The 20,678-nt window shown below is 51.9% G+C and overlaps 2 protein-coding genes across 2 annotated transcripts in view; both read right to left on the minus strand.

Annotated features, from left to right (window-relative positions):
* Nucleotides 1–2,542: 2,542 nt before the first annotated feature.
* On the minus strand, nucleotides 2,543–8,155 carry LOC102020107 (translation initiation factor IF-2-like). Its single transcript, XM_005380526.2, has 3 exons — nucleotides 8,068–8,155; nucleotides 7,262–7,877; nucleotides 2,543–5,818 (listed from the first exon to the last, which is right to left on the minus strand). The coding sequence occupies exons 1-3, from the start codon at nucleotides 8,153–8,155 to the stop codon at nucleotides 5,413–5,415; spliced, it is 1,110 nt and encodes a 369-aa protein (XP_005380583.1). The 3' UTR covers nucleotides 2,543–5,412.
* Nucleotides 8,156–13,425: 5,270 nt separating this feature from the next.
* Nucleotides 13,426–20,678, minus strand: part of Sbf2 (SET binding factor 2) — a gene marked incomplete at its 5' end in the record, with an annotated part of 381,407 nt that continues 374,154 nt past the window's right edge. Inside the window, 4 exon segments of the mRNA XM_013511938.1 lie at nucleotides 13,426–15,122; nucleotides 15,977–16,108; nucleotides 18,670–18,757; nucleotides 19,500–19,693. Of these exon segments, the coding sequence (XP_013367392.1) occupies nucleotides 15,024–15,122; nucleotides 15,977–16,108; nucleotides 18,670–18,757; nucleotides 19,500–19,693 (513 nt within the window).

The raw sequence follows: 20,678 nt of genomic DNA on the forward strand, positions 1-20,678 counted from the left end.
GCGGAGGAGGCGCCAGGGCGAGCGCGGCCACCCAGCGCAGGGCCTCGCCTCGGGTGTGCCTGCCGCGCCGCACGAGCGCTCTGGGGTCTGTGCACGGCGCGAACGGACCGCAGGCGAGAGCACCCGAGTCCGAGCTGGGGTGACAGCCGCGCCGCCCGGTTCCTGATGAAGTCGGTGGAGTGGGTCCCGGCTCCGCGCCCGCAGGGAGTCGTCCTGCTCCAGGCACAGCGTCTGTGGCCTGCGGGCAGCCGGGGCCTCGCGCAGCTTCTGCACGCCGGGCCGGCCTCTGAGGAGCTGAGGAGGCCCAGGGGCGCCAGCTCTCCCTAAGTGGAGCCGGGCCGGGAGCCGAGTTGGTGGGACTGTGCTCTGCAGATGTCACTTGCGTAGGGGCTCAAGCACGTGGCCCAGGGAAGGCTGCTCCGGCCTGAGCCTGCTGAGAAGCCCTGCCCCGGACCACGCGAGAGAGGCGGCCGGCAGTGCCTGAGCGGGCCTGGGGTCGCAACACGAGGCCCCGCTCCCAGGCCCTCGCGGGCAGGGCTGGCCTGAGCTTGCTCCCGGGGCTCCCCCGTCTCTCCCGGGGCTGCCCTTTGTTCCGGCCCCTGTGGGTCTGCCCGGTGCCTCTGGACGGCCGCGGGATCGCTGCGGCTGCTCTTCCTGCGCTGAGGCTCGCCCCCTCTATCCGCCCTGGGCATAGCCGCCAGGGTCGTCTTTCTGAAACACAGACCTGACCGCAACTTTTCTGTTCCAAATCCAGAAATCCCCACTGGTCAACAGGAAGGCCTCTTGCTCAGCCTGGCACTCGAGCCTGTGCTGACGCCGCGGGGCGTCCTGTGAGACGGGCTCGTGGGCGGGCCGTCGGCCGTGCGCGCTGATGTGACGGGCCCTAGGGTGAGGGCCTGGGAGGCAGGCAGGAGCAGGCGCTCCGGGGTGTGGAGGAGGGCGGAGGCGGTGGGAGGCGGTGGGAGGCCGCTGTTCTGGGCACGGCTGTCTGCTGCAAGGAACAGAAGCAGCGCCTGCTTTGGAGAGGACGACTGTAGGGCGCGGGGCCGCCTCGCGGGCAGCACGCACAGGACACGCCGTTTAAATCGGACCGGAGAGCAGGAGTGGCAGCTCCAGCTCCGTCTCCGAGGACCCTGGGGTCTCCTGAGAGCCTGCTCCCCTCAGCCCTGTTGTCCCCATGGCCTGGCAGCTGCCCTCTCAGCCCTCATTCCTTCCGCGACTGGGCACCGAGGGCTTGTCTTGCCTGTTTGCACCTCCATCAAGCTCTGTGAGCGGAGATCTCAGGAAAGTGAGGCCGACATGGCGACATCTGGTGGAAGAATGTTCTGGAAGGGGGCGGCAGGTGCAATGGGAACTTTCTTGGCAATGGTTTGTTTGTTTTTGCAGTCCCGGGGACTGAACCCAGAGCCCTTGCACCGAGCGCCGTGCTCAGAGTCTTTATTTTGAGGCAGGATCTTGCTAAGTCCCTAAGTTGCCCAGGCCGAGCTTGAATTTGCCTCCTGCTTCAGCCTCTCAGAGTGCTGGGATCAAGGCTGCACCCCCATGCCCAGCTCTCTTGGCAGGTCTGGGGGACATCAGTGAGGCCGGTGTGGCTGCATCACATGAACAAGCAAGTGCGATCAGAGACGCAAAACACACACACGCACACACACACACGCACACGCACGCACGCACACCCCAAGCCAACGGAGTGACACAAGTGTTTGAAGCGCGAGGACTGAAGGAACACGGGCAAGGTCAGTAGGATGGGGAGCGAGAGAACAGTGGACAAGGACGGCAGCTTCTTGCTTCCCACGCTCACCATGTCCCTCAGGTGAGGCGGGCTGGCTCCGAGCAGTGGACAGGGACACGTGACATCGCACAGCTGTGCCTCCCTCTGGCTGCCGAGGCCCGGGGAGGGACTGCCTGCCACGTCGCGCGGCTCCTGAGCTCCGTGGTCGCCCTGAGTCCTGCTCTCAAGGCAGGAAACCGGATGAGAGCTTCAGGGTGGCGCTAGGGCTGGGGGTGGCCCTAGGGCTGGAGGGGGCCCAGCCTCCCAACAGCACCCGATAGTCATGCCCTCCAGGTGTCAGCAGCTCGTGTGGACACAGCTAAATGCACCATAGAAGTCAGACATGGGTTGGCGGTCACCATTGTCCACCCCTTCAAGACCCCTAAGGGGAGGCCCCCATCTGTACTTCCAAGATGTTACTGATCAGCTGAGGGTTCGTGCCCGGCTCATACACAAGTCACAGCTTGCTGAAGTGTTAACAGCCCGGGCTGGAATGCCAGCAGCCGGCAGCTCTTGTAATGTCAGTGTCCTCGTCCCTGATGCTTGGAGAAAGCAGCCCCTGGCAGGTGTCAGAAACTCTCCCGGCCACCATAGACGGCAGGCGCCAGCGATTCTGCACCACTGTCCGCGCAGGCCTGTTCAGCGGTACAGCCCTGGCTGCCGGGCACTTTTGGCACCAGTGGCCTTTGCTGTAACGAGCTCCTAGAGGGCCAGCTCAGCATGCTCCTCTCGAGAGAAAAATCATGAATGGTAAAAACATGCCAACCAGGAGAGGCTTTATCGGGGCTTTATCAGGACTTAACAGGCTGAACCTGCTAAGAGATGTTGCTTATAAAAGGAAAATGTCAGCTTGTGCATGTTTGGTTATAGGTAAGGCGGGGCCCCGGAGGACCTGAATGAGCAGAGCTGCAGAGGGCCGCGGGGGTGGCGTCTTCTGGGATAGGTCTGCATTCAAAGCCCTCTGCAGCCAAAGCACGTATTTCCTGGAGTGGCCGTGGACGCCTGCTATGGCCAGGCCAGCCGCAAGGCATTTGGAGCAATCGCAGAAGAAAACCAGAAAGTACTTCTTGGGCACATCAGGCGCTTCTCTCCTGTCTTAGGAGGAGAAGAATGTGCTTGATTGGCTCAGTCTGTCCCAACTGATACGGACAGCCTCTTTGGGGCAGTTTCACGTCAAGCTGTTGAAGTTAAAAAGGAATGCATGTGCATGGTAGATCTAGATGTTCTAGATCTAGATCTGTAACATACATACAAGCTATTGAAGAAGCAAAAATGTGTATTAGATCACACACACACACACACACACACACACACGTGCGCAGGCACACAGAGTTACGTTGAGGACCAGCCCATTCTAATCAGGGCTATCCAGGGAAGTTGAACCCCTTTTTACTTAATGCACATGAGGTGATCCTGAAGCTTTATGCAGAAAGAAATGTTTGTGCCCATTTATCTCAGAAAGGGAAAATGTGGTATTAGAGCTTAAATACAGGTTAAAACATCCCTAATCTAAAAATCTGAAATCCAAAATGCTGCAAAATCCAAATTTTTAGAGTACTAACTAGAGGTACCACTAGAGGAAAATTCCACACCTCACCTCGGAAAGAATTGCAGTGAAAACACAGGCGCACTAAAAGCATTGTTTAAAACTGCTTAGGATGTGTATATCAGGTGTGTAAGAAACAAATTTTATGTTTAGGCAAGAGTCCCATCTCAGGATGTATCACTAGATGTATGCAAATATTCCAAAATCTGAAAAAATTTGGAACTTAAAATATTTTTGTTCCCAAGCTCTTCGGGTAAGGGATATTCAGCCTGTGTTCCCTTCTCCTGTGGACGGTGAGGAGGTGCCGGGATGTGCGGGTGATCTGCGTGCAGGAGGCCGAGTGTTCATGGGGCGGACCGGAGAGCGGCTCCCAGCACCGAGCCTGCTGGCCTCTTGACCACAGCCTTGTGGCCTCCAGAGACAGTTGTGAGGAACGGATTTGTGTTGCTTGGAAGTGGAGGTTTTCTGTCACAGCGCCTGAATCGACTCAGCTGGGGCTGAACTGGCCCAAGAAGCACCTGGTTAGCCGGCGGCGGCGTTTCAGACGAATGCACGCATGCATCTAAGTGAATGCTCAGGGCTGCTGAGGTCACAGAAGTCGGGATTAAGGAGAGAACCTGGTGGGGTCTGGCTGTGGAGGCTGAGGGACGGAGGTGTCCCAGGGCCTCTGAGGTTCCTGGGGTGCCAGTGGGTTGCGTGTTCCCCCAGCTCAGCCCCTGCCCTGCCAAGGGGCGCAGGCAGGTCCTTGTGCTTTCTCAGAAACGTGTTCCTGTTGCCATCCCTGTCCCAGGTATTGCAGAGCTCTCACCCCGGCAGGGTCCTGGTCACCAGCCCCGCACTGAGATTCCTCCCGCGGAGCAGCCTGGGGGCTCTTTCCCGCCTCGCACGCCCGGCGGCTGCGACCTGGCTTCCCTCTCGTCTGCTCAGTGAGCAAGCTCAGTCACAGGCGCGGCCCGCCTCCTCTTCCTGGTCCCTTGCAGCACCGAGCACTGTTTCCCTTTGTAAGCACTCGCCTCACCCCTCCCTGGCACTGCGGCCTTCTGTCCGCCCCCTCCCGCCCCCGTGCCAGGTGACCCTCCCTTCCGTGGCCGTCACACACCAGCGTGGCAGGGCCAGCCCCTCCGCTGGGGAGGGGATAGAGGACGCCCGCTGGGCGTTCTGTCCCTGTCCTCAGCATTAGTGACCTCTCGCTCTTCTGCTTAGCAGCGGGTGTGTGTGTGTGTGTGTGTGTGTGTGTGTGTATCTGGCTCCTCCCTCTCTGGCTCACCAGCCTGTGTGTCCTCTGCACACTTCTGGTCTCCGTGCTCTGCCTCGGTCCTTGGGCAACCCTCACTGTGAGGCACCAGCACCCACCAGCCTCGTGCCTCAGAAACCGTGGAGCCCTTTGACACCTCTGTCCTTCGGCCTCATGGCCGAACCCTTGCCGGTGTCTCTCCATCTTTTTTTTTTTTCTGGTACTGGGAATCGAACTCAGGATCTTGTTTGCCAGGCAGCGCTTGTGCCACTGAGCTGCATCCCATCCCTCCATCATAATCCCTGTGCAGCTCTGCCTCTGGTTCTCGAAGCCTTTCCTGTCACACAGATCCAAACCGCCCCCGCCCCCGCCCCTTCTTGGACCATGGCACTGGCCTTTAGTGTCCCTCCACCCGCGGGTGGGGGGTGCCGAGGGGAAGGCGCTGGGCCAGGCCTCCCGGGGCCGGGGAAGAGGCTCTGAAATGTGCAGTATCGAGTTTCAGAAAACAAAGGGTCAGGGTCAGCAGAGCAGCTGGTAGTGGGGAAGGCCAGGCCCTGCTAATTTCCTGTTAGAAAGGCCCGGAGGCCCCAGCCCGCTCTGCTGGCCGCAGGGGAGGAGATGCCGGGAATGGCTCGCATTCCTCTGGCTGGGGCCGCCCCGAGCCAGCCGAGCCTCGGGGGACGCGGGGAATGAGGAGGTGGAGCTGCGGGCAGGGGCTGTCTGCAGGGACCAGGCATCTGTTGTTCGGTGCGCAGGCGGGAGGGGGCCGAGGACTGCGGAGGAGGCTCGGAGCAGCGGAGGGAGCTCGGTGGGGGAACAAGGCAGCCCCGCGGTTGACAGAGGAGGCTCAGCCGCTGGCCCTCAGCTGGGCCACGCGGCACCTGTCCTAGGCCCCGCGCCAGCCGCAGTTTGTTCTCCCCTACGCCTGAATGTTCCGGAAGGCCCAGCACAGCTGAGCTGTGTGACAGCAGGGGAAGGCTCCTCCTCCCTTGGCTCCGGAGGGGGCCGCCATCGCTCAGGTGCCCTGGCTGTGGGTGGCGGCCCCAGTGTGGGAGGGTGCGCGGCCGGCCAGCTGGGTTCCGGGCTCTGTCCTTCTGTGAGAGCTGCGTCCCCGGCAGGAGGAACTCTGTGTCCTGGCTCAGGCCCCGAGCGGGAGGCTGAGGAGCTGCGCTCCCGGCCTCGAATGGCCTTCCAAGCGGCCTGGTCAGGCTGGGTGTGAGACAGGGTCACAGGTCCCCTGAACTCTGGTCTCCGCACCACGACTGGCCTGCTGGGGCGAGGGGAGCACAGGATGCAGTCAGACGGGCCTGAGTTCAAGTCCCGACTCCACCCACACTGCTGTGTGCCCTGCGACAAGGTCATTTGACCTCAGAAAATCTCCTCGAGCTCCCTTGACCGCAGGACCCACGTGGCTGCTCAGGAAGCCAGGCCAGAACCTGGTTGCTCCTTGCCTGCGTCTGAGGCCGGGGCCACTCTCAGGTGCCCCTGCCCTCTTCCTCCACGCTCTCAGTCTCTCACCAGGCCCTCAATCTCGCCCAGGGCTTCGGGCCGTGTGACCGCCCTACCCAGCCCCACTGCCCCGCTTCTCCCGGCCTCCCCCGCACGCCTGACCAGGCAGATCTTTCTCAAATGCCCTTAGCAAGGCTCTGGCCCCTTCCGTTTCACTGTCGCTGGGCCCTCCTGGGGTCCTAGGAGACCTGGTGTAAATGCCCCCGAGCGGGACATCTCTGCCCCAGGGCTGCGGTGGGCTGGCCGCCTTCCGGCTGGCCCTGCCTGCCCTCCCCGGCACAGCTGTCTGCGCGCGATCGCGCCTGAGGGTGCAGCGGAGGGCGGTGGCTGCCTGTATCTGGGTCCCGCGTACTCAGGACGGCGTCAGTGTGGGGCGTCGGTGAGTGTGGGGTGGGTGGGGCGCACTGCAGTTTTGAGGAGCAGCTAACTCATAGTGGGTCCTACCCCACGCTGAGCTCCAGGACGGAGTGCTGGCACACCCACACACGCAGCCCGGGGAGACAGACACACTCTGAGGTACAACTTCTTTGGAATTTGTGTCATCTTCACACCACGATAAAATCAGAAATCATTACACTGAACCCCTGTTAAGTCGGGATCATGTCCGTTTTTACCCCCATTTAAAGGTGAAGGAAGTGAGGCTCAGAGAAGTTATGAATGACCCAAGGCCAGAAGTCTCAGGGCAGCAGGAAGTTTGACCTCAGGGAGAAAATGCAGCGCTCGTGTTTCTTTCAGTCTAGCGCTCTGGGAGCTCAGTCCCCAGCTAGAACCTCGGCGGGGGCCCTAGAAGTGCGCCTCTCAGATGCCAGGCTGTGGAGACCACTGCTGCCCCTGGCCCAGCTGCTCTCCGCCCACCCTGCTTACACTGCGGCCACAGGCTGCGCTCAGCCAGCGACTCCCTAAGGCGTCGCCTCGCTTAAGGAGAAGCAGAGCTCAGCCAGGCTTGGCGGCGCAGGTCTGCAAAGCCAGCACTCTGGAAGGCTGAGGCAGAAGGGTTGCAAGTTTGAACGCTGCCTGGGGCAGTTAGTGACTTAGAACTATTTCAAAATAAAAAAGGGCTGAGGCTGTAAGGCCCAGCGTGAAGGCCCTCAGGGAAGAGATCTGGAACTCCGAAATGGGTGGATGCCCCCGAGGACTCCGTCCCTGGGCCTCCCTGACCTCTGAGCCGAGGGGCGGCCACCTTCCTGGTGGTGATACTCACCCCTGTGCTGAGCGGCCTGCCGAGGCCTCACTCTGAAGGCCACAGGTGCCTGCCAGTGTGCTGTCCTGCTTCCTCTTTTGGCTGCCAGAGACAGCAACTGGGGCGAATTCCAGATCAGGCTGGGCTGGGCCCGATAGGGAGGGGAGGCGGTGCTGGGGGAGCGAGTGAGCGCAGGACGGGTCCTGTGGCCAGCGGGGAGCCAGACCTCCCGGGGTCTGCGAGAGGCAGCTGAGGAGCCAAGGTGAGCGACAGCCCACACACTGCAAGGGCACTTTCTGGGCCCGGGATTTAGCACCCTGGCCAGGGGAGGAGGCAGTGTCTGCGCAGGGGGCTCTTAGAAGTGTGGTGGCCGCCACTCCGTGCAGAGAAAACACCCGGGTTCCCTGGCAAGTGGAAGGGAAGAAAGAAAAAGAGCAAGAGTGCAGCTCAGCTTTGGGAGAGCCTGCCTTGCGCGAGGCCCTGGATTCCTTCCCCAGCTTTGAAGAAAAGATGACAGATGAAAGAGGGAAAGAAAGAAAAAAGGAAGGGAGGCAGGCAGGACGAACACTGCCCCGTGGAAAGCGAGCTGCAAGGCCCGCTGCGACTTGAGGACGGGGGGCGGGCGGGGGTGGGCCCACTCAAAGCCTGGGGCTTGGGTCCAGCGTTCCTGGGGGCGCACTCGGCCCGCTCCATCAGGGAAGCTCCGCTCGGTATTTACAACCAGCACCAAAGCAGGACAGGAGGGGCGGGAGGCAGATCTGATGAAAAGTCACACTGCCTTGCTCATTGCCAGACCTGAGCTCATTTTCCTGGATGGAACCACTGACTCAAGAATGGCCTGGCCTTGAGGCGGCAGGACCCTGCGCAATTGCAGGGAATCGTGTGTTCATCCTGACGCCTGCTTCCAGCTTCCATCTTCCCGAAGGGCCCTCTGGCCATGGCTTAGTGTGACTGTTCACTAGAGAGACGGAGACTGTAACACGCCAAGGACTCGCAGGCATGGTTTGAGGGACATCAATGGACACGGGGAGCTCAAAGCATGGTCACAGCTAGGCATGATGGCGCACACCTGTAATCCCAGCACTCAGAAGGCTGAGGCAGGAGGCTCGCTGTGAGTTCAAGGCCAGCCTGAACTGCAGAGGGAGACTCTGTCTGAAAAAAGAAAAATAAAAACGAGAAAAGCCTGATCACAGCGCAGAGGAGCTGCTATGGCTTAGCCCTTCAGTGTTCCTCCAGTGTTAAAGGCTTGGCCCCCAGGGTGGCACCACTGGGAGGTGGTGGACTCTCTGAGAGGCCAGGCCCGGTGGGAGGTCTTCAGGGCACCGAGGGTGTGGTGTGTCCTGGAGGGACAGTGGGGACCCTGGCTCCTCCCTTCTCGCTCCTTCACTCCTGGCGGGGTGCTAGCTCCCCCACAGCAAGGAGGCCAGTGGATTGGGGAAGCGGGTGGGGGGAAACCTCTGAGACTGTGAGCCAAATCAACCTTTTTTTTAGTAAGTTGAATATCCAAGGCAGTGGCCAACGGCCCGGGGTTGGCCAGCAGTCTGGAGGGCCGGAAGCGAGCAGCAGTGAGGCCGTGTGCGGGGGACGTGGGCCTGTGGAGGGGACCGCGTGTGACGGTCTTTGTACCTCGCCGTAACACCCACCAGGAAGGACCCAACACAGGCGAGGCCGAGTAGGCAAGAGCGCCAAGTGATTGGCACGGGTGACATTAGCGGGTCCTCGGCACTGGCCACACTGGAGCCAGCGTGATGGATCACGTGTGCACGGAGTGGCAGAAAACCATGTGTGGCCAACCAGGGCACGAGGAGACTCCCACATCCCAACCAAACCTGTGATCTTCTGCCTCTGAGCGTCCAGTGGGTCTGCAGGAGAGGCCAACGCTGGGCCCGGATAGGCGTCCCTCCTTGAGGAGACCAACTTCGGTGGGGCGCGGCAACTGCACGGGCGCTGCTCATCAAGGCCAGCCCGTGGCCGTGTGATAGCTCTCTCTGCCTTTGGATGTAAGAATCTAATGGGCCCCAGTGGCCGTCATAAATCATGGCTCAATGGGACCCCTGCTATTACAGTACTCCTCAGGCACTGCTCTGCTGTGTGGACTCCACGCTGAGGATCAAGCATTCTGCAGGTCCCGGGGACACGGTGCTCACAGGCTCTGTCCTTAGGAAAAGGCAGCCCATGTCTGGCATATGTCTGTATCCCAGAGGATGGGCCAGGGCCACATCCGCACTGCGGTCTCTTGGCTCTTCCAGCCTCCCGGTTGCCTTCTCACTGGCACCTGCTTCCTGGAGGACGGAGACTAACACATCTGTTACTCCAGTGCGCTTCTAGGACCAGCAGCAAATTGTCAGCTGGCTTGTTAGAAACGCAGAAGGTCAAGCCCCATCCCATACCTGCTCAATCAAGAATCCTCTTCTTTATACTTTGGTGACATGGATGGAACACAGGCCTTGTCTGTGTGAAGCGCCTCTCTGCTGCTGAGCTGTCCCCAGCTCCTAGAACCTTCATTTTACCAGGCTGACTCACATGTAGATTACCATTTGAGAAGTACTGAGTAAGATGATTTGGGTTTTTATTCAGAAAATCCTTTAAATCTCAGTTTGGAACCTGAATCCTTGCCAAGGTAAAGTGACGTCATCCGGGTCTTTTTTTTTTTTGGTGCTGGGGATTGACAGTGGGGCTTATTTGCTCTACCACCGAGCCGCATCCTCGGTTCCTAGGGCCTTCGCTTCATAAGTTAAAGCCTAGGAAAGTTAGGGGACTGCTTTAAGGTCACACGAGAATTTTAACGGCGCTGGCTGGAACCCAGGTCCCTTGCCTCCTAGCCCTTCCACTGCAGGCGGTGCTGTGAGTGGTCTCCTTTGCTAAATCTGTGCTGTCTAGTAAGTCAGCAGTGGCACCATGGCGCCGTGGAAATACGTGGTACAGTGAAAAATGCATTTGGTTTGTTCTGAGTTCCTGGCATATAGGTGCTAAGACTCTTGGAATTTCCTGAGTCACAGGAGCATCTTGTTATTCATAATCTGCTTGTTTCAACCACACCTGAGTCCATGCTAAGTGGTGATTCAGGGTAAGGTTCCAGATAGCTTCAGGTGGTGGGCTGGCCGCCACAGACCGAACAAGGAGCACAGGGTGCAAACTTTCGGCCCCTCCTGTCTTCGGGGACCTACAGATGAATGGAGGTTGGGCTATTAAAAACTCAAAACACGAGATTTGGAGAGCTTCTGGCTCAAAGTACTGGGAAGGTGGAGTGCCATGGCCCCCATCTTGCTCTACTTCATACGGCCGTTACTGAAGCAAAAGCCTGTATAATAAACTGGCAAGCGAAAGTGTTTCCCCGAGTTCCATGACTTGCTTTAGCAAATTACTGAGCCTAAGAAATGGGACTAGGGAATCTTCAAATTTATCACTGGCTGGTGAGAAGCACTGGGAGCCCTCGTAACTGGTATGTGAAACAGAGATGGTCTTGTGGGACTGAGCCCTATACTGTGTGTGTGTGTGTGTGTGTGTGTGTGTGTGTGTGTGTGTGTGTGTAACTCTCTAGAGTTAGTGTCAGAACTGCCTGGCACTGCTGGATAGCCATCTGGGTGGAGAAATGATATACACTTGGTAATATCATGACATGCATTTTAGAGATGTTTGAAAAAAAGCCAACACACTACTAGTCCAAACTCAGATGTTCCCTGCGTGTGAAATACACACTAATTTTTAGGACTTAGTATGAATAAGGAATATAAAATATTTCTTTAGTAATATTTTTTGTATTGATTACTTATTAAAATGGTATTTTGGATATAATGAGTTAAATAATGTATTCCATTAAAATAAAATTCAGAGGGGCCCAGGCGCTCGGGGAGCCATGGTCTTCGGACTGGCTCGCTCCCTGCCTTGTAGGCCCCCAGAGGGAGGGCCCCCGGTGCAGGGGGAGCCACGCAGCGAGTGCTGTTGCAGGCCGGCTGCTGCCGCTCAATTGAGAACTACCATGACACGAAGAAACAATGACAAAATTGGCCCACCATGCACCGGCTACAGATGTCCCCCACGGACATGTGTTAATCATTTAAACATGGAGAATCCCCTGGGAATACAAGCCATACAACGGGCCACTCTTGCTCCTGCCATTGAGAACCAGAAAGGTCCAAAGTCAGTGGAGGAGCAGCTGTTGAACAAGGACTTGGAGAACATGGGAATGCAGACTAAGCCGGAGGAGTCAGAGGTTCTATGGACTGGGGTCATGAGAGCCGCTCAGAAGCTGTAAACCAGGAGGACCTTGCACAATACCTGCGGAGACTCCCTGGAAGCCATTCTTCCCCTGACAGTAGAGGCTGTGGTGGAGCTCTGGAGAGGTCTGCAGCACGATTCCTGCTGCCTGTGCTGACAGTTGGGGAGAGGACGCTAACTGGTTGTGGGGTCCCAAGGCGATGGGAGGCTGGAGAGAAAACACTGCAAAAAATGGCTTTGGCCCCAGAAGGATCACTTGATTTTTGAAAACCCTTAGGCTGTAACTACTTGTTAGATCCTTCTTGCATATCTGTCTTCCTGAGAAACCACTTCTAAGATACCACCATGTATTACAGCGCCACTGATAGTTTCCTACTAATCTATACATAACTCTGCAATGTTTGTATTGTTCCTATCCTATTTCGTAAATGGATGTTGGTTATTATGTGTTTCCTACAACAACCATTGAGAATAGTTAATGATTATTCAATAGGTCACTCATGTATAACTCTATATATTTTCTTTAGAAGCCACTTTGAAGATACCAAAGTATAGTACAACTATTGATAATCTCCTCTTTTGTCTGTAACTATTATTTGTCTATTTGTTTTCCTGAGAAACTATCTTGTAGATAACAATATGTAAAACAATAACCATTGATAATTTCCTACCACTTTGTCTGTAATTTGGTAAGCCCCCCCTATTATTATGTTATCCTTCTTTTACTCTTTAAAATAAAAAAAAGAAAATTCATTTTATCATTTTTTTATTTCATTTTTATGTAGCTTGCACTGTTGTGTCTGACAGCACTGCTATAAATGCTATATCTCTTCATCAATACTGTTCTATTCATTACTTAATTAATATCCGTGCTTGCCAGTGCTGAGGGCATTTCCTGGCTATCAGATTGGGATCTTTCAGCAATTCCTTATGGGACGATGGGGTTGCTCAGTAACTCTTAAAATAAATCATGATGAAGTATGTTTAAAAAGTCAGTTTTGACTGGGAATCAAGCCTGCCATGCCCCTAGCAGTTTAAACTCCAGCTCAGGAGCGGAGGCTGTGGGGTAGAAGGTTTGGGAGGTGGGATAAAGGACTTGGGCCGCCATGTGACCTTGCTAATAATGTACCCTCTTACGTCTGCACTGAAGCCAGGGCAGGGAGGGGCCTGCTAAAGGTTCTTGCAGGAGACCGACTCATTGGTGTTTCGTGGAGCCCAGTGTCCCTCCCTGTAACTATGACCTAGCTCCTGCTCAACCCCCAATCCAGCTGTTTCCCTCCTGAATCTTGGGGACACTCCAAGGCATAATGGCAGGCCCTAAGGCTGGTCCTTAGGAAGAAGGCCTGGGGTTCCTTGGCTGGGTCACATGCCCTTCAGACTAAGGGAACCTGAGGCTCAAGGAGGAGGATATCAGTGCCTGGTCTGGAGATGGCTCCTCCTTTGAGGTCCAGCCCTGAGATGACAACTGGTATCCCCGCTGGAGACAGAGGCTCAGCTCCCAGGGCTGAGCCAGAGGAAGTGCTGTCTAGAATGGAAACCACTGACCGTGCATCTGTGCTGTTTAACAATTCCCTGAGGCAGTAAAGTTTGCTGCTCAACAAGACTTCAATGTCTCCTGCCTGAAATGTCCACAAATCACTACGCACACAGGCGGTTTGGAAGAGGGGATGCAGAAGAGGCGAGGAACTTATGCTTCTCAACACAGCTTATTGGAGGCAGCAGGGGCAAGAACCTGTCTTGGAGCTTCCTGAACCTACAGAAGTGTGTCTAGAACCTAGACGCTCATGCCACAGCCCAGCACCCTGTTACTTCCTCAGCAAAGCCATCAGTGCCATTAGCAGGACCGTGAGTGGGTCCTGCTGTTTTATCCTTGAACCCGAACCTTCCACCCTGTGTGTGAATCCTGGACGCGGCCCTCTGGAGGGCTGTGTGCTGCGCAATGAGCTTTACTTCACAGTCACGAGGGATAGATTTTCTTAAGAAATAAATTTAATTCAAGGTGTTAGTGAATGTGAGGCAGGTAAAGCCTTCATGAAAGTTAAAAGGATCCAGTTACAAAAGAAGCACTGTGCACAGTCTTCTGAAATAGCCGAAAGTACAATGGGCTCCATATTTTACAAAGTACAAAAAATTATTTCATATACAAAGAAAAATACAAATAATGTGCAAAAACCATCTTCACAGGTGGCAAATTTATAAAATGAATATGATAGAAAAGCCCTTCATTCTTATTATGCCCCGATTTCTTATATATTAACACAGTTCTATTCCCTAATGTGTAGATAATTTTAAATTTGAAATTCTGGCTTATTTTTAATCTACAAAGTAGTTTATATTTTTAAAAAGGAAACTTTCATTACTGAAATCTTATGACTGGATCAGTTTAATTAATTTTATATTAAATTATAAGCCGGTTATCTGAAAAAACAAGGGTATAGAAATCATATATACATATTTCTGAAATATTAGTTTGGTATTTGACATATTAACATTTCAAAATGAACACAACATCTCGCCGCCTCGGGCCCTGGTTGTTGCCCGCAACCATGGCAGCGGCTGCTTCTGTTCACTGTGGGTGAACAGCAGCCTCAGGCCTTAGGCTGAACAAACACAAGGTTATCAAAAGGAAGGAGAATTGAAGAGCAGCTCTCACTGCTCATGTGTAGAAATGCTGTTTGGGTACCCAGCCATACCAGAGTGAGACCTGGTCAAAGGTGTGTGATCGTAGTAGCTGGCTTCAGTCTTTCTAACATTCTCACTTGATTAGGAGTTCAGTGCAAGTGTTTTGCTGGTTAATGCATTCAGCTTTTTGCAAGTTATTCTGTGTAGCAAGCTGTCGGGGAGCAGAACACACAGGAATGGAAGGCCCTGTGTCCTCCAGTTCCCTGGATTCTACAGGAATCTGTAGATTCTACAGGAATCAGGATTTTGGAAGCAGTATGTTCCTGCTTTGGCCTGGTCATTGCATCATTCCCTGGGCAAGTTTTTCCCACCAGGATAATCTTGTGCACTCACTCTTTTGCTGCTACCGTGCAGTGATGTTTCTTGTTGTGAATGGCAGAGCAGGGACCAAGGAAGCACCTTTTGGCAGCACCAGAGAACTGAACATTTCAAAGATCAGAGCAGGTTCCTCTGGTGGGAAACCCATTCTGTGCAGGATGTAAGGTGATCTTTGGAGACTTCTGATTTTTGCTTGCTAAAAAGCTCTCCAAGGAAATCATGATCTTGGAGAACAAACTGGACCTTCATGTAGAAGCACTCAAGTAGTTGGGGGCCATTTTGGCCAGGGGACAGATGACAGCAGGTTCAGGAGGATTCTTCTGATCCCTAGTCTAGGACCCTGTTAGAATAATTCAGTGCAAGAGGCAGGAAGGGCCCGTGGCTCTGACCAGTACCCTCGTTGTCAGGTTAAGGAGATGTAGCAACTGCTACAAGAGGGGACTGGGTAAGATGAGCAAATGAACCTCAGGCCTTGGGATGATTTGCCGTCTGTTCCACAAGGATCCATGCTCTTTATCTGGCAACGTGAGTTCCTCTTCCTCTTCCGCTTGCGTCGTCCCTGGTGTCAGGCATCAGAAATACAGCTCTGGATCCTGTCCATCCATTGCTGAGCACTCTGCCCATCTTGGGCACAGAAGTTATATACACGTTTGCTGGTCTTGAGCTACAAAACCAAATGACAGAGAACCAGAGATGAGGGGCAAGGCTGTTTGATGGCTGTGAGCAGTGGCATATGAACCTGTGACCTTTCTTTCCATGCCACCCCGGAACCTCTACTTTCTTTCCCTCCACTACCACACTGTCACTGCCTCTATAGTCACCTGACTTTTCCAGTTTCTAAAGTCACAGTGGGTGTGAACAGAAGGGGACTCACAGAGAAAAGGACACATGAGGAAAGCAGTGCATCTTCCCGGGTCACTGCCGCCTCTGACTAGGGGGAAGGATCAGCAGTGGCTGCAGCCTTGGCCTTTCCTGCACGACACCAATGCAGTATGGGTAAGGATGCTCTGAAGAAAACCCCGAGAAATTTATCTTTTCCATGTCCTTGACCTTTGTGTACTCCTTCTTCACTTAGGGCCATAATGGAAGCCCAGAGCCATGGAATACAACCTCTGCTCTTTATGAAGTCCTGCTTGACTCTAGGAACTAGCTAAGTCTCCTTCTATTATGGGAACCGTAAAAGGCCCCAAGGTCCACCTCGGGGCTGCTGAAGATGTTAGGGCAGACAATTATCAGGTGTAGCCAAGGATGGTCTGTCTGTGGAGGGTCAGACAGGAAGGTGACCGACCGCATTTTACCGGGAGTTCAGCTGCTTCCATGCATGGTTCTCGGATGCCCATGCATCCGAGCAAGATCAAGCTTGGGGTTCAGAGTGCTGATTTCCTGTTCTGGAGCACCTGCCATAGCCAGGGTCTGCCACCCACCTATAATCACCACACTGCTCAGAGGGCCCCCTAATTCACAGAGCAGGATGGAATGATGTACAGGCAGAACCAGCAAAGGAGAAGACAGACTTACATCAAAGAAAGCCTTGTCACTTGTGTGCTTTGGGGCACCCATGCTGGGGCCAGCAGGGATGACCATTTCTACTTCAGCCAGATCAATGTGGCCTTTGCAGCTTGTGTCTTCACCCGAGTCATAGTATCGCAGCTAGGACCAAAAGGATACAGATGGGATACAAGAGACACGGAAAGGGAAAAGCATGACTTTCCAAACTGTATTTGGTACTTTCCTCTGTATCTTGCTTATATACGCTAAACTGTGCCTGGAAGAATACACAAAACATTAGTAACACTGGCAACCTCTAGGAAAGCGAGACCAGTGGCTAGAAGAAGGAAGTGGGGAAAAGACTATGGACTTTTGAATAAATAAATGAATTACCTATAAAAAAAATTAGTCAACTAACACCGTAAAATATATCTTTAATGCACATATAAAATTCTTAGAAATCAGTAAGAAGGTAAATAATCTAGTAGAAAAATGGTTGAATGATCTCAACAGGCAACTCGCATAAGAAATACAAAACTGTGCATGGTGGTGCACACCTGTAATCCCAGCACTCAGGAAGCTGAGGCAGGAGGACTGCTGTGAGTTCGAGGTCAGCGTGGGCTACAAAGTGAGTTGAAGGCCAGCCTGAACTGCATAGTGAGACCCTGTCTCAAAAAGAATAATAATAATAAAAAAATACAAATGACCTATAACCATTTGGAAAGATGATTGAGCTCATTGATCAGAGGAAAGTAAATGAAATTAATGGGATTTCACTTTTCAGTTAGATTGAGAAATATTAAAAATTGCTGACGTTATCCAGTAAGGCATCAAGGACTCTCACATGCTGATACTGGGAGCACAGTTTGTTAAAATTCCTTTGGAGAACAATTTAGCAATATCAACTAAAATTAACGTGCTTGTGGGCTAGAGATACAGCTCGGTGGACAAGCGTACACTTAACACATGCAAGACCTTGGGCTCAATCCTCAGCACCACAGAAAAAGAAAAGTTTGTGCCTGTTGAAACATTTTTTTCTTCATCTAGAAAGTTGTTCTACAGAAATAAGAAATAAAGGGTTTTCCTTCAGAACTACATTCATTAACTCAGTTCTGGAGAGTGGTATCTGTCTTTCAGGGGAACCATGGTTAACTGAACAACAGAATATCCATAAAATGGTTTTCCCAAAAGAGCATGGAAGACCTCTATTATGAATTGACAGGACAAAAAGAGCAGCTTACCATTTGACTGCATGAGGGAACCGTTAGATCTTTGTAAAATCTGGTATAATAACCATGCATTATTTTATAATAAGAGAAAATGAAAAAAAATTGTAAAAGTTCTGGTGAAAAGCCTTATTGGTCCAGTTTGGACCTCAGTGTACTGTACATGGCAGGAATGTGTCTTGTGTTTTTATCACTGCAGTGCTGGCCTTGAACTTTTCTGTCTTCTCCCCTCAGAACTGGTATAAATGGGGATAAATGAAAAAACTGTGTCTCTCTCATATTAAAGAAATCCAAAAGATTGGTAAGAATGTAAGTATAATTTGATGTAATTTTAAATTATAGCGAAATTATGACATTTCCCATGTTATATTTAGTGGTTTAATGGAATTTTTCTGCACAGTGAAGGCTCTATGATTTCAGAGAGATTGCTATTTTAAAGTAAAGCTCCCTAAAAGGGATTTCATTCGTATATTTGAAGATAAATTCTCAATATTCTTCCACAAAGACTCTGTGACCTTTATAAAATACTTAGAGCAGAGGAGAAGGTGGCCTCCTGAAAGTCTCTCTCTAGAGGGGCTCTTTAGATGCAGGTCTCATCAGTGTACCATACAGGGGCAGTGCAGGCATTTCCCTACAAAAGCAGCCTCCACTGTAGAGTTGAATGCATGGGGAATAGCAGGCAAATCCTCTGCTTCCTGCTGACCTGCTTGCGGTCAGAACGTGGGAGACCATGCAACTCTCACTGGTAAAAGGTGAAGAGAAGTGGGAGGTTTGGGTAGAAATCACTTCCTAAGACTACTGGAGCAAAGATTATGACACTAAGGATAACATCCAATGCTAGAGCAATAGCTAAGAATGTAACCAGGGTAAAACATTTCTTAACATGCTCAGCAAGGTCCAGCCTACTACCTGCCCAATATGAGTTCAGTTTGGACAGGAGCATTCCGTTCTTCCTTCCCTTCCACTGCTGCAACCATCTTTGAGAGATAGCAGTGCCTTCTTTATAGTATAGTGATAGTATAGATAGTATAGTGATGAGCACAGAAGTGCAGTGCAATAAATGTTTGCTGAATAAATTAATGCCTTCAGTAATGAATGGATATTCTGGGATGCAAGGACAATAGACACCTGCCTCTGGGGAGTGCTCCCAGGCACAGGCTTAGACGTGCATGTGGTATGTATGTAATGGGCTAAAGCCCTTGTGTGCTTCTTGCCCTGGGTGCGAGACCAGGCAGCAGAAGTGGTTTGAGCAATAAAAAGAGTCCCATGGCTCTAAGTGCTCTGAAGTCAACTGTCACTACCTCTATCGGCACACACCCACAGAGGCTACTTTGGAACTTCCTGCTGCCCAGGTTCAGGGACATCTGGAGCTCTGAAGGAGGCTCTGGACAACAATCTGTACCTGAGGAATGTGTCTGTCTGCTGACAGCCACATAATAGCTAGGGACTGAGACTAGCCTCGACAGAAGTCATTTCTTTAGGCTTCAAAGGTATTACCTGATGTTTCGTCACATCCAAAACGAACCAACGGGGTTTCCAGCCTTTCAGCAGAGCCCCTCTTTTGTAAAGTGTTCCTTCAAAGGACCTGGAAGAAATGACAATAGAACAGGTACTTCAGAGTCTTCATTTAAAAAATGCTGTCAGGGGGATGCCTGTTATTTTTGTTTGTCAAGTCTATTTCCCTAGAAGGCAAAAACAAAACAAAACAAAACAAAACAAAACAAAACAAAACAAAACAAAACAAAACAAAATGCTTGAGTTCTCCCTGGAGTTTTGCTACTAGACCTTTGGGGAAATGACTGCTTTTTTCCACAGGGATCACCACATTTGTGAGGCTAGGAACTGTTAGGAGCCATCTTTTGATGGGACTGATGAGACATAGAAGGAGAAACAGAAGGAGAGCTGGAAACCGAAGATGAAGACATTGCGAGAAATCGGTAACCTTCGCTGTCCAGTTTATGGAAGTGAGTTCCTTTTTGCTTCAGCTAGCACAAGCAGGATTTCTAATGTTGCCACTGCAAGACTGCTGATTAACATATATGCCTTCAAAAGTATATATGCAAAAGCAGGCTGAGACAATAACAATCAAGAACCAACCACAAATGACTATAACCTCTTGGCACTCTTTGTAGCTACAATGTTGAAAATCTTCCCCTCTTTACAGAACCACTGAAGCATTTAGAAAAATCTCAGACTTAAAGCACATCTACTTCCAATTTATAAAATGCTGTCCTACACAGGCCTGGCTCACTGAGGGCCCTGTGGGGTGGTGCAGGAAGAGCTGGTGGGGGCTTTCTCAGCGGACTCAGCAGTGCTCAGCGCATCACCTGTTCTCGTCGTTCTTGGATGTGTACTGGCTGTAGAGCGTGGCTGCCCTTCTCTCCACTCCGTTGGACGGTGAGATGCTGGTGCTCTGTTCTTCGCTCGTGCTGCTGTCTGGCAGGTGCAGTGCAGGCCTCTTCTGATAGGAAGGTAGGTTGGCAGACACAATTCCTGGGGATCCTAAGGGATGTCTCCGGAACTGAAAAAGAAAGACAGGAGGGAGGAAAGATTTGCAGACACTGTAAGAAATAGGCCTGATAGTTTCATGTATACAAATGTATTTCAAGGAAAAAAAAATATGCTAATGAGCAAAGATATATGTACAAAGATATTTGTCCTGGAGTTGTTTATAATAAAAACTAGAAACAACCTGAATATTATTAGGCAGCTGGTAAAAAAATTTTTTTTTTGTCTTTTTGAGACAGGGTCTTGCTATGCAGTTCAGGCTGGTCTTGAACTTACTTTATAGCCGAGGCTGACCTCAAACTCACAACGATCCTCCTGCCTCAACCTCCTGAGTGCTGGGATTACAGGAGTGCACCACCACACCTGACCAGCTGGTAAAAATTGTGTTACTTTTGTATGATGGAGTTCTAGCCAGTCACAAAATGATAATGCTGGTTTATACACAGTGGCAAACAAAGGACATATAAGGTAATGTTAAGTAAAAAGGGCAAATTTAAAAATAGTTATGTACAATAAATCCCTGTTATATGTGGGTTTATAATGATGAAACAAGTTTGACAGCATAGTGATTTCTAGGTTATGAATTGTGGATGACTTTTATCAGTTTTATAGCTTTCTGTGTACTACTTTTTAAAAATCTTTTATACAATAAATATGTATTACCTTTTTCGGTGGAGGGTAGGGTCTTACTACATAGTTCAGGCTGGCCTCAAACTCCTGCCTCAGCCTCCTGAGTGCTGGGATTACAAAGGTGTGCCACAATGCCCAGCCAAATCTACATACTTTCTTTTTTTTTTTTGGTTTTTCGGTTTTTCTCCGGTACCGGGAACTGAACTCACGACCTTGCGCTTGCCAGGCAGGCGCTTTTGCCGCTGAGCTAAATCCCCAGCCCCGTGTTTCCGATTTATTTCACTTATGATTATGGTCTCAAGATCCATCGAGTTAGGTAAGAATGTCTCAATTTTATCCTTCTTTATGGCTGAGTAATACTCCATTCT

This window comes from Chinchilla lanigera, unplaced genomic scaffold (genome assembly GCF_000276665.1).
Source record: "Chinchilla lanigera isolate Chin_1 unplaced genomic scaffold, ChiLan1.0 scaffold00013, whole genome shotgun sequence".
NCBI lineage: Eukaryota > Metazoa > Chordata > Mammalia > Rodentia > Chinchillidae > Chinchilla > Chinchilla lanigera.